General features: G+C 36.8%; 1 protein-coding gene across 8 annotated transcripts in view; it reads right to left on the bottom strand.

Moving 5' to 3' along the window:
• COG5 (component of oligomeric golgi complex 5) overlaps positions 1-13,199 on the bottom strand; it is a gene marked incomplete at both ends in the record, with an annotated part of 279,247 nt that overhangs the window by 68,316 nt on the left and 197,732 nt on the right. For 7 of the 8 annotated variants that reach the window (XM_080701111.1, XM_080701108.1, XM_080701109.1 and 4 more), the window contains one exon: positions 1,151-1,232. The exons of the other annotated variant lie outside the window; for it this stretch is intronic. In XM_080701111.1, the coding sequence (XP_080557237.1) occupies positions 1,151-1,232 (82 nt within the window). The remainder of the gene's footprint in view (positions 1-1,150; positions 1,233-13,199) is intronic. 8 annotated transcript variants of the gene reach the window in all.

Here is a 13,199-nt window from a genome sequence, read left to right as displayed (position 1 = left end):
ACCCAAGGGCATTCTACCTCCAAGCTACACCCCCAGCCCTATATTTGATTCTTTATTTTGAAACAGGATCTAAGTTGTAGAGTGCCTCACTAAGTAGCAGAAGCTGTCCGCGAACCATAATTGTCTTGTCTCAGCCTCCCAAATGCTGGGATTACGAGTGTGCACCACCACGCCCAGCTTTAAAATTTTAAATTTTAAACAGGGTCTAGCTAAGCTGCTGAAGGTCTTGCTAAATTGCTGAGGTTGCCCTGGAATCTGCAATTCTCTTGTTTCAGCCTCCCAAGCACTGAGACTAAAGGTGTGTGCCACCATGCCTGTATCATATTTTATTCTCTATAACTACTCTAGGCCATTATTTCAAAATATAAACAAACTAAGAAAGTTTTTTAGATCATATGAGTGGTCAACTTTTAATTCATAATATAGAATTTCATCTGCATGTTTATTAATTAATCTTCATTTTCAACAAGGAAGCAAAAATGTAAAATCTAATTTTGTTTACTTACTTATTTAGTAAGTACTAGGGATTGAATTCAGGGCCATTCTATCTCTGAGCTATACCCTTGTTATCTATCTACACTGTGGATACACCCTTTGCCCTTTTGAATTTTTTTTTTTTTTAAATGTTGAAACAGGGTCTCACTAAGTTGCTGAGGCTGGTCTTGAACTAGCAATCCTTCTGTCCCAGCCTCCCAAGTAAAGGTATTACAAGTGTGTGCCGCCACATTTGCCTTATTTATTTTTTCCAACAGGGTCTTGATGGGTTGCTAAGAGTGTTGCTACGCTGCTGAGGCTAATCACTCAACCTGTGATCTTCCTGTCTTAGTTTCCCAAGAACTAGGATTACAGGCATGCACCACCATCCCTGGCAAAAAACTAAATTTTTAAAATCACTTGGCTAAGACTCAAAATAATTTTAAGGCATGATCACATTCTTCAAATGCTTTATACTCTCTATATAGGACAAATTCAGAGTTCTCCTAATATTTGAATTATGGAGAATTAACTTATTCTACCAGGAAATTTTAACCTAAATGCTAATTATAAAATTGATTGTATGGTATGAGATTCTGGACTAAATTTCTCAACATCAAATTTTTAAGTGTTTTAAACATTTAAAATGCATTTGCAAAATAAATGATAAACTTACAATTTGTTGCCTTATGAAATTGAGAAGAAAGTGCCCGAGTAACTGAATTCCAAAATGTGTATAAAATTTCAGGTTGTCCATCCTGCAAACCAAAAATGAAAAGGTGTTAATTTAAGATGCACAACATGATAGGTAACATTAAAAACTTAAGTAAATAAGATTTTTTAGACATATAACCATCAGACAGTGGAATTAGTATCTTTGTGTGTGTGTGTTGTGTGGTACTGGGGGCGGAACCCAGAGGCTTTCTACCTCCGGGCTACACTCCCAGACCTATTTTATACTTTATTTGGAAACAGGGTCTCACAAAGTAGCTGAGAGCCTCACTAAGTAGCTGAGGTTGGCTTCGAACCTGTGTGATCCTCCTGTCTCAGCCTCCCAAACACGGGGATTACAAGCGTGCGCCACCACGCCCGGCAACAGTGGCATTATTGACTAAGTAGAAATGTATAGATGCTTTAAATGTCTAAAGCTCAAGTCATCAGTGGTCATCCCGTTCTGTCCCTCACTAGCTGCAGGACATTCAACACATTGTTCAACCATTCTGTGCTCACCGTCCTCACCTATAAAACAGGGATGGCAAACATGCTGCAGGGTTGTATGAGAATTAATAATAATAAAAGTCTCAGGCCAGTGCATGACACATAATAAGCTTTCAATGAGTGATAACTATTACTACAATTAATATCATCTTTCTTTGATATGCAGAAGCAATTTTGTAACCATAAGAAAATAAATGAAAGAAGCATGCTTAGTTAGGTCAAAGTTGACTAACAAGAAATAATTTACCAATATAAAAGAGAATAGTTGAAGCCTAGATATAATTTTAGAAAACTAAAAGTAAAAATCACAGGAATTACTACTTTAGCAAGATATTTTCATTCAATTTTTAACATGTTTTAGTTGGTAAGTTTGCAAATTATTGCAGCAACTATGGAGATCAGTATGAAGGTGCCTTACAAGACAGTGAATGGAGCCACCGTAAGACCTAGCCATACCACTACTGGAATCTATCCAAAGGAACTGAAGGTAGAGTACTATCGGGTTACATGCATTTCCATGTCTATCACAGCACAATTCACAGGAGCCAACATAAGGCCTCAGCCTAGGTATCTATCAACAGACAACATACAAATGGATTATGAAATTATGGCATATAAACACAGTAGAATTTTACTTAGCTATAAAAAGGAACAAACCATGTCATTTGCAGGAAAATGGATGGAACTTGAGAACATTATGCTAAGTGAAACTGGCCAGTCACAGAAAGTGAAGGGCCGTATGTTTTCACTCATATGTGGAAGGTAAGGAGAAACTGGGAAACCAAAAAGATTTCAGGTAACTGAGGAAGACAACAGTAAAACGAGGGAGGGGAATTTACAAAGAGAAATGGGAAGGAGAAAGGGGAGATTTGATAAAGAAAATGATTCAAGTAATCCTTTGTTCACACAAGAAGTTAGCTGCATCAATATAAATATTATCTATAGGGAGGGACCCAGAGGAAAAGGTATAATGAATACTGTATGTTTCTGTCACTCTGAATCTCACTAAGATGTCTAATTACAATGCACCAATTAAAAAAAGAAAGCAATCACTAAAAAGAAAATAAGTATTCTCTGTCAAATATAAATAAATACTCTGTCAAAAATAAAAATACAGCTGGGTGTGGTGGCACACACTTGTAATCCCTGTGCTTAGGAGGCTGAGACAGGAGGATCGCACAGGTTCTAAGCCAGCCTCAGCTACTTAGTGAGGCTCTCAGCAACTTAGAGAGACCATCTTTCCAAATAAATTATAAAAAAAAGGGGCTGGGGGTATAGCCCGGAGGGAGAATACCCCAGGGTTCCATCCCCAGTACTGCAATAAATAAATGAATGAATGAATGAATAAATAAATAAATAAATAAATAAGCCAGGCGTGGTGGCGCACGCTTGTAATCCCCGCACTTGGGAGGCGGAGATAGGAGGATCGTGCAGGTTCGAAGCCAGCCTGGCTGGCTTAAGAAACCCTGTTTCCAAATAAAAATATAAAAATAGGTCTGGGAGTATAGCCCAGAGGTAGAAGGGTTTCCAGGAATTCCAATACCAGCATAAACAAACAAACAAACAAACAAACTATAATCTTGTTAAAACAAAATCATATTCTCAGAAATTTCAATAAATATTTTGAGGTACTTCAACATGTCTGGACTGTAACACCAAATTGCTGATATTCTACTGTTTTTAAGTACAAAATCAACAATTTCGTATGGTTCAAAGTAATAGTATAAATAAAACATGTTCAAATAGTACTAGTGTCATAATCATAAAAAGGAAACTAATTTGAATGTTTAAGTATGCAGAATAATCAGTGAAAAATGCTGATTTATGTTTTTTTCCATATACACACTTCCATTTTCTTACGGCTTTGGATTTACTCATATGGAAATTGTGTATCATAAAAGAAGTAAACAGGACAGATGTGTTGGTGCATGCCTCTTATCCCAGTATTTGGGAGGCTGAGATCTGAGGATTACATGTTTGAGGTTAGCCTCAGCAAACTCAGTGAGATCTTGTTTCAAAATATAAAAACTTAGCTTGCTACTAACATATGCATTATAATTTTGGTTTTCTTTAAATCTTTGACTTTTAGACAGTGAATATTTTTCTTAAACTTATTTTAATACAAATGTCAAATCTGAAAGCGAAAAATATATAAGTACTTTTTTAGAATTTAAAAAATATAATTACTTGGAATTAAGCTTATTTTATTTCTTTTTATGCACTAAATAAAAACTTTACGTAGAGTTCTTTATTGGAGATACTTGGGTATTAATTTAGTAAATTGCCTAACATTAAATGATTCTTATTTTGGTGACATTAATCCTAAGTATTAGATCCATAATGTAGACATTAATAATAATAATTTGCTTTCATGTCTGAAAATTTATTTGAATTATTAAGCAAAACTGACCCAATATTCCCTTTTGAGTATATGTGTATGTTCACAAAAGTATATAGTTGTCTATTTTGGAATTGATGTACATGCCTCATGAAATGAATTACTTTATTTAGAAAAAGTTATTTTAATGTATATATTAAACAATTATCATAGGCTGATATTTTCCCTCTACAACTTAAAGGAATGTAATTAGATAACAAAACAATATTTTATTTAATTAATTAATTTATTTATTTATTTATTGGTGATACTTGAGGTGGAACCCAGGGGCTTTCTACCTCCAGGCTATACTCCCGGACCTATTTTATATTTTATTTGGAAACAGGGTCTCACTAAGCTGCTGAGAGCCTCACTAAGTAGCTGAGGCTGGCTTCGAACCTGTGTGATCCTCCTGTCTCAGCCTCCCAAGCGCTGGGATTACAAGCGTGCGCCACCACGCCCGGCACAAAACAATATTTTAAAGTAACCTGTTGCGCCGTGCGTGGTGGCGCACGCTTGTAATCCCCGCGCTTGGGAGGCGGAGACAGGAGGATCGCGCAGGTTCGAAGCCAGCCGTGCTGGCGTAAAAGACCCTGTTTCAAAAATATAAAATAGGTCTGGCAGTGTAGCCCGGAGGAAGAAGGGCTTCCAGGAACCCCAGTACCACCAAAAAATAAAAAAAATAAATAAAAATAAATAAATAAAGTAACCTGTTGGCAACTAAAAAAAAGTATATGGTTTTATTAAAATATTCTACTTCTAGTGTTCATTATATAATCCCTGACAACTATCTGTTTGTCATTTTAAATTTCAAATTTAGTAATAAAGTGACTCTTTTCATATACCATTATTTGTCTTATTTATATAAAAGTAATACTATTTCTCTTGCTTTCCCTTGAGAATGTTTGTAAACCCTTTACTTTCATTCTATGTTGTTTACAACATGTGGCTTCTGACTTCCGGGAAGATGGCGACCGAGAAAAGCGGGGCTTAAAAGTCCCGCTAACAACCAATCTCCATTACCACAAAAAGAGCGCCTTTCATAGCCAGAAAACACCATCACCAGAAAAACAAAAAAAACCACCAGGCTCCAGAGAGAAAGCGGACTGAGAACAGAGCTCAGGGCCACAGAGGAGACACACGAGCCCGAGGACGCGGCAGCAGTGCCATACTGCCGGCGGCAGCGGCGAACTCAACGGACGGCTACAGCAAGCCAGGAGAGCCGCTGCGGAACAGCCAGGCGGGATCTTTCGGCGCAGACAGCATTTAAAGCTCCCAGTGGCTGAGCTCAGCACACGCTTCAGGGATTAATCAAAACCAGAGAAGAAAAAATACGCCAGCCTCATGGCCGAGGGCGTGGCAGAGGCGCCATATTGCTACCGGCGGCGGCAGCAGCAGTGAATTCACCGAGTCCAGTACAGCTACATCTGCGTACTCAAGAACAGTGAGTCAAATTGCGGGCCACAGAGGAGAAATCGCAGTATTGGGCCTCCTGGGACTTGACCCAGTGAGGGAGTGGTGGTGGCAGAGATATCACACCATAGGAGAACGTGCAACCTGGCACCCCCCATAGTTTAAAGCAGCCTCTATCGACTCCCTGGGTCGGAGACTCTGTGATACAACCCAGTAAAGGAGTAGTGGGGTCTGAGATAATACAGACTCGAGATCCAGAGCACCTTAAGTGAAGCCATAGTGACCCAAGGGAAGAACCCAGAGAAGGCACAAACCTCCGAAATCATGGGAAAGAGGAATAACACTGGAGTAATGAATGTGCACAACCCCACAACATCAGAACCTGATAAAACAGAAAATCAGAGATTTCTAGAAGATCAAATCAGGAAAATAACTGTAGAAATAATAGAGGTGCTTCGAAAAGAACTCAGAGAGAGCCAAAAAGAGATAAAGGATGCAATTAATGAAGTAAAGGCCTCAATTCAAAGCACAAACAACCGATTAGACCACATGGGGAACAGAATCTCGCTCTTAGAAGATGAGCAATCCAAAAATGAATGCACAGTTTCTAATCTAGAAAAAAATATCCAACAGCAGGAATCTGACATTGAAGAAATATGGGCCCATCTTAAGAGAGCTAACCTAAGAATAATTGGAATAGAGGAGGGAAAAGAAAGTGATACCAAAGGGATCAACAATCTCTTCAAGGAAGTAATTTTCCAAATATAGAGCAAGAGGTTGATACACAGATCCAGGAAACTTATAGAACTCCCTTTAGACAGGATCCGAGAAGAGGATCCCCACGCCATATAATTGTCAAAATGACCAATGTGGAAGCCAAGCAGAGAATCTTAAAGGCAACAAAAACAAAGGGCCAACTGACATTCAGAGGCAAACCGATTAGAATCACTCCAGACTTCCCAAACCAAGTCATGAGAGCCAGAAGGGCTTGGAGTAACATATTCCAAACTCTGAAAGAAAACAACTTCCAGCCAAAAATTTCCTATCCAGCAAAACTTTCTATCAAATTAGATGGAGAAATACGAAGCTTCCATGACAAACAGAAACTGAAGGAATTTATGTCTTCAAAACCAGCGCTAGAGAAAATACTCAAAGAGATTAACTACAAAGAAGAAATAGGTAACACTCACCAGAACTAGAGAAACAAGAGTTTCCATCCAACAGACAACTAAGATTGGTTATCTGTGGAGATTCATTATTTATGTTAGTCTTTTACCTATCTCTAAGTTGTATTGTTTGCCTTTATTGTTGTTAATTTCTAGGATTTCTAGTTGGAATATTAATATACCTTCAGATATAGCAATTGGAAATATTTTATCCAATTCTATTAGTAACTTTTAACTCTGTTTACATTGTCTTTGGATATACAATATTTTCTTTTATTTTTTAGGGAGTTTGTATATTCTTCTGTTGCCTGTGCCATTGAAATCATATCCAAGAAATCGCTGCCAATTTCAATGTTGTGAGGTTTTATGACCCAGATTTTCTCCTAAAAGTTTATAGTCTTAAGATTTATATTTAGGTCTTTTATCTATTTTGAGTTAATACTTGTATATGGGATTAGGTAAAGGTCCAATTTTATTCTTTTCCATGTAATTATTATTTTTCAACAATATTTAGTTAAAAGATTATTATTTCCACCACCAAATGTCCGTGGAAACCTTGTCAAAAATAACTTGACAATATAGGGAAGAATTTAGCTCTAGGCTTGTATTTAACTCCAATGGTCTATATATCTGCCTTTAGAACAGTACCACACTGTTTCAATTATTGTAGCTTTATATGGTTTGAAATCAGAAAATATATATCTGCTAGCTTTGTTCTTTTTCAAGATCGTTTTGGGTATCTAGAATTCATATTCCATATTAGGATAGATTTTTTTCTGAAAAATAAATATATAAATATATGATAGTTTAACCTAAAAAAATAGAAAAAAATATGCTCTAGTAAGAAAGAAAGCAAAAAGAAATATTGAAATGCTATCTTTAAATCATCAAACGCTTGGTATCAGACAAATGAAACTGTTATGTGAGATTATCATTTTTAATTTTGGATAAATTGCTATAATACTAGATGTCAACCACTAAGCCAAGCATGGGAAGGAGGGATGGGGAGAGAATGGGGTGGGGATAGGGTGGGGGCTGACTGGGAGATGTGTGCATGTATGTCTACAAAAGTTTGTATCCCACTATGATGTATGAATACAGTGCACCAATAAAATAAAATTAAAAAAAAAAACAACATGTGGCTTCTAAAAGTGATATTTTACATGGACACTCATTTTTGGAATGGGGGAAAGGGAAATGGGGGGGCACCAAGCACAGTGTGAATGTATGCCATTTTAATATATTCCACACAAAAATAAAACAACATATACAAATACAATATCCTACATAAAAATAGAAAATATGAAGACATATGTAAATAATTTCATTATTTCAAGTTTAGCTGGTTACATATTTGCTCCTAAGCAATTTTTTCCCCCAGAACTGGGGATGGAACCCAGGTTTTCACTGAGTTGCAAAGGGCATCACTAAATAGCTGAGGCTGTCCAGGAACTACGATCCTTTTCTCAGCCTCCCAAATGCTGGGATTACAAGTGTGCGCTACCAGACCTGGCTTGCTCCTAGCATTCTGAAACAAAATTAATTCAACTAGATTTTAATAATCTAACTAGATTTCAAATGACAGCATATTTGACATCAATCTCTCTACAATCTATACCAAATATTATCTTATTCTCAATAATTTCAGTGTAATCAGTTTATGAAATCAATAGAGGGAAATGTTTGCTATTTAAAACTATTTAACCTTGTTCTCTAGTTTAAAATAGAAGCCATTTTATAATTCTAACTTTTAGGTGGTACTGGGGATGGAACCCAGAGGCTTTCTACTTCCGGGCTATACTCCCAGACCTTTTTTTAAATATATATATTTTATTTGGAAACAGGGTCTCACTAAGTTCCTGAGAGCCTCACTAAGTAGCTGAGGCTGGCTTCAAACCCGTGCGATCCTCCTGTCTCAGCCTCCCAAGCGCGGGGATTACCAGCGTACACCACCACGCCTGGCTATAATTCTAACTTTTAAAAAATGATAAAATATGGAACTTAGGCTGAGAGCAATATAAACTGATAATAAAACCATAACCCAATGCATATTATACATATAAATAGATATTAAAAACATTAATTTGAATGAATCTGTTATTTAAAATTATAAGTTGGCCTTCAACTTTGCTTTTCTCATTGATTTTACATAGTTAAATGTATACAGAGAAACTGAGTGATGATACTTAACCAGAATAGCTTTCAAAGAAAGCTATTTATTTATTTAGTGGTACTGGGGATGGAACCCAAGTGTATTCTACCTCTGAGCGACACCCCAGACCTATTTTTTTTTTTTTTTGTAGTACTGAGAGTGGAACCCAGGGGCTTTTCTACCTCCCGGCTATACTCCCAGACCTATTTTATACTTTATTTGGAAACAGGGTCTCACTAAATTGCTGAGAGCCTCACTAAGTAGCTGAAGCTGGCTTTGAACCTGTGTGATCCTCCTGTTTCAGCCTCCCAAGCACTGGGATTACAAGTGTGTGCCACCACACTTGGCAGCCCTATTTTTTTATTCTTTATTTTGAAAAGGGTCTCACTGAGTGGCCTTACTCAGTAGCTGAGGCTGTTGGCAAACCATGATCCTCCTATCTCAACCTCCCGAATGCTGGGATTATAGGCATGCGCCACCACACCTGGCTTATTTTTTGTTTGTTTGTTTTAAAACAGAGTCTTACTAGGTTGCTGAGAATCTTACTACTTGCTGAGTCTGTCCTCTACCCTGTGATTCTTTTGTCTCAGCCTCACAAATACTATGATTACAGGTGTGTGCCACCATACCAGGCTCTGAGATTTGGTTTCTTTGTGTAAACAACAACAACATAATAGGACACACATTGTTACCCTATTTACTCTTTTATGGAACAAGTAGAGAGCATTCCAAACAGAAGGATAAACAGCTTCTATTCCATGAATAAACAGTAAGTGTCCAAAAGAGAAGGAGAGGGTTAAAATGGAAAGTAAGACAAGAAACACATTAATTCATCAGATAAACACTAGTCAGCAACTGGATGGGTTTCATGAGAAAATTTTATGATCAAGCTCATGTCTTAGGAAAAACACTTAGATCATAAGGTGGTAAGTGAATAGTATGCATGGTAGAAAGGAGCCTGTGGGCAACAAGATCAGATAGAAATGCACTGAACAAAATCTAGGTGAAAAGAACGTCTCTATGTCCATAGTAGTAGAGGAATAGCAAGAAACCTAGGCCATAGGAAACGTGATATGTGTTTATGAAGGACTGGAACTTGTGAAGAACCATAAGGATGGAGATTGCACAACCCAAATGAAATGTCAGAAGGAGCAGCAGGTGGGTAGAGAAAGATGAGCTCACTTAGTACTGTTTCTGGAACCTGCAGGGCCTCCAAGTGGAGATGATCTAAGGCAGTGGATACACATCTCTTGCTGAAGAGTAAGGCCTACACTACAGGAACAGACTTACATGAAATCAGCATTAGGAGGTAGTAGAAACTGCTAGTATATTAGCTTTCCCATATATCACATGTGGCACAAGAAAAAAATAATATTGAGGATGGGACCCTGGAGAACCACATTATGTAAAGCTGGGTGGAAAAATTCAGAGACAAAGAAAAGAGTGGGTAGAGGCAGTTATATATGCACACAAAAAATTAGCCGTTAAGAGAGTAATTGTTGAAGGATGATGTATACACAGAAATTCATTGCCCTTATGCTTCCACTTTTAGTTTAGAGTTTGAAATTTTATAAATAACAGATTTTAAAGGGAGGAGCAGGTGGAGGAGGAAGAATCTGAAAGTTTCTGAAGAGGGGGAATAGTTGAGGGAGAAGAGACTTAAAGCAAAAGTGGTCAATAACCTCAGAGGAGTGAAGTCCAACAGGGCATAAGAAATGGGCAGAAGGATTTGGCAGCTGGGTCATTAGAATGTCCTAAATTTGGGTAGAATGAAAACTTGATTTCAGTGGGTTGTGGCAACAGAAATAGGGAAGTAGAGGCATAAGGCTGATTACTGAATTAGCTGTAAAGGGGAAGAAACACAGGGATGAATGAGGACTACATTTGGGGGTTTTGCTCTTAGAGAGTAGATTGTTTGGAGGAAGAAGGAGAAAAGAGGCAGACTGCAGAGAAAAAGAAAGAGATGAATAGATGGACAATCAAAAACAAATATAGGGGATGAGCCAGAAGCAAGAAACAATGAACCTCTACCTCTGACACTGGAGAGGGTGGGAGGGCAGCAGCACCATTATTGCTTGGTCCTTAATAAAGTGTTACTAAGTCTGTTGCTAAGTCTATTACTAAGTCAGTGTGCTTACCAAGAGGAGGGAAGCTGAAGGAGCCAAGCTAAGATCAAAAGGCAGAGGCTGCAAAAGACTTAGCACAAAGTCTGTGCCAGAGATCTCTGTGGAGAGATCATGTTGTGAATAGGAAGCCTGCAGATGTGATCAAAGACATCAAGCAGACATGAATTTTAAATTAGTTCTTAATCATCGTCTGGTTCAAAGCAGAGGATCCAGCACAGCAAAATCAAGACAAAGAAAGACAGCCTTCGGGGAAAACATTTGGCTGTGTATGATTACAAAAGAAATAAAACATAGAAATAAGGACTTCCAGATGAATAGCATATAGCCAGATTAAAACTCCTATATGGCCCGAAGAATTTCAGTTAAAATATTCTTTTTTATGTATGTTGTTCAGAGGAAAAAGAAGAATACACATATTAAAATCCAGTTTTTGTTTTAACAAACTCTAAGACTAAGGTGGCAGTGGGATACTGTGAAGTTGGAACTAAGAACACGTGTTAAAATGTATACAGTTGAAAAATAATGTAAAATAAAATGTATACAGTTTAGTAGACTTTTTCCCCAAAATGTTAACAGAATTTTCCTCTGAATGAAAGAATTAAAAGTGATGTTTTCAAATAAAGGATGCAATCATTGAAGTAAAGGCATCAATTTTTATTTGACCACATAGAGAATAGAATCTCGCTCCTAGAAGATGATCACTCCAAAAACGAATGTATAATTTCTAACTTAGAAAAAATCAGACAGCAGGAATCTGACATTGAAGAAATACGGGCCCATTTTAAGAGACCTAACCTAAGAATAATTGGAATAGAGGAGGGAAAAGAAGGTGAAAACAAAGGGATCAATAATCTTTTCAAAGAAATAATAGCAGAAAAATTTCCAAACACAGAGCAAGAGGTCAATACACAGGTCCAGGAAACTTACAGAACTCCCTTTAGACAAGATCCGAGAAAAGGTTCCCCACACCACATAATTGTCAAAATGACTAATGTGGAAGCCAAGGAGAGAATCCTAAAGGCATCAAAAACAAAAGACCACGTCACATTCAGAGGCAAACCAATTAGAATCACTCCAGACTTCCCAAACCAAGTCATGAGAGCCAGAAGGGCTTGGAGTAACATATTCCAAACTCTGAAAGAAAACAACTTCCAGCCAAAAATTTCCTACCCAGCAAAGCTATCTATTAAATTAGATGGGGAAATAAGAAGCTTCCATGACAAACAGAAACTGAAGGAATTTAAGTCTTCAAAACCAGCGCTAGAGAAAATACTCAAAGAGATTAACTACAAGGAAGAAATAGGTAATACACACCAGAACCAGAGAAACAAGATTTTCCATCCAGCAGACAACTAAGCAAAGAATAAACAGTACTTCAAACAGAAATAAAATCTTAACATGTTAGGAATTAAAAGTTATCCCTCAATAGTCACACTGAATGTAAATGGCCTCAATTCCCCAATAAAAAGACATAAAGTGGCAAAATGGATTAAAAACCGGAATCCATCCATCTGTTGCTTACAAGAAACATACTTTACAAGTAAAGAGAGTAACAAACTCAAGGTAAAGGGCTGGAGCAAGGTAATTCATGTTAAGTAGCCATCCTAACAAATGTGAAGTAGTATTTCACTATAGTTTTCATTTGTATTTCCTTAATGATTAGTTATATTATGATAATGATGAGTGATATTCATGTGTTTATTGGTCATATAAAAATCTTTGGAGATTCATTATCTATTTTAGTTTTTTACTTATTTTTAAATTGTATTGTTTACTTTTATTGTTGCTAATTTTGAGGATTTCTATTTGGAATATTAATATACCCTCAGATATAGCATTTGGAAATATTTTATCCCATTCTATCAGTAACTTTTAATTCTGTTTACATTGTCTTTGGATGTACAATATTGTTCTATTTTTTATGAAGTTTGTTTATTCTTTTGTTGCCTGTGCCTTTGGAATCATATCCAAGAAATCACTGCCAATTTCAGTGTTATGAAGTTTTATGATGCTGGATTTCTTCTAAAAGTTTATAGTCTTAAGATTTACATTTAAATCTTTTATCTATTTTGAGTTAATATTTGTATATGGTATTAGGTAAGGGCCCAATTTTATTCTTTTTCATGTAGTTATTTTTCAAAAATATTTAGTGAAAAGATTATTATTTCCTTCACCAAATGTTCTTGGAAACCTTGTCAAAAAATAACTTGACCATATATGGAAGAAAAAAAAAACATATCAAAGTTAATCAGGAAACCAAGGATGGGAAAGAA

The sequence above is a fragment of the Muscardinus avellanarius genome, assembly GCF_963383645.1.
Source record: "Muscardinus avellanarius genome assembly, chromosome: 9".
Taxonomy (NCBI): domain Eukaryota; kingdom Metazoa; phylum Chordata; class Mammalia; order Rodentia; family Gliridae; genus Muscardinus; species Muscardinus avellanarius.
This window is presented reverse-complemented; position numbering and strand designations above follow the sequence as displayed.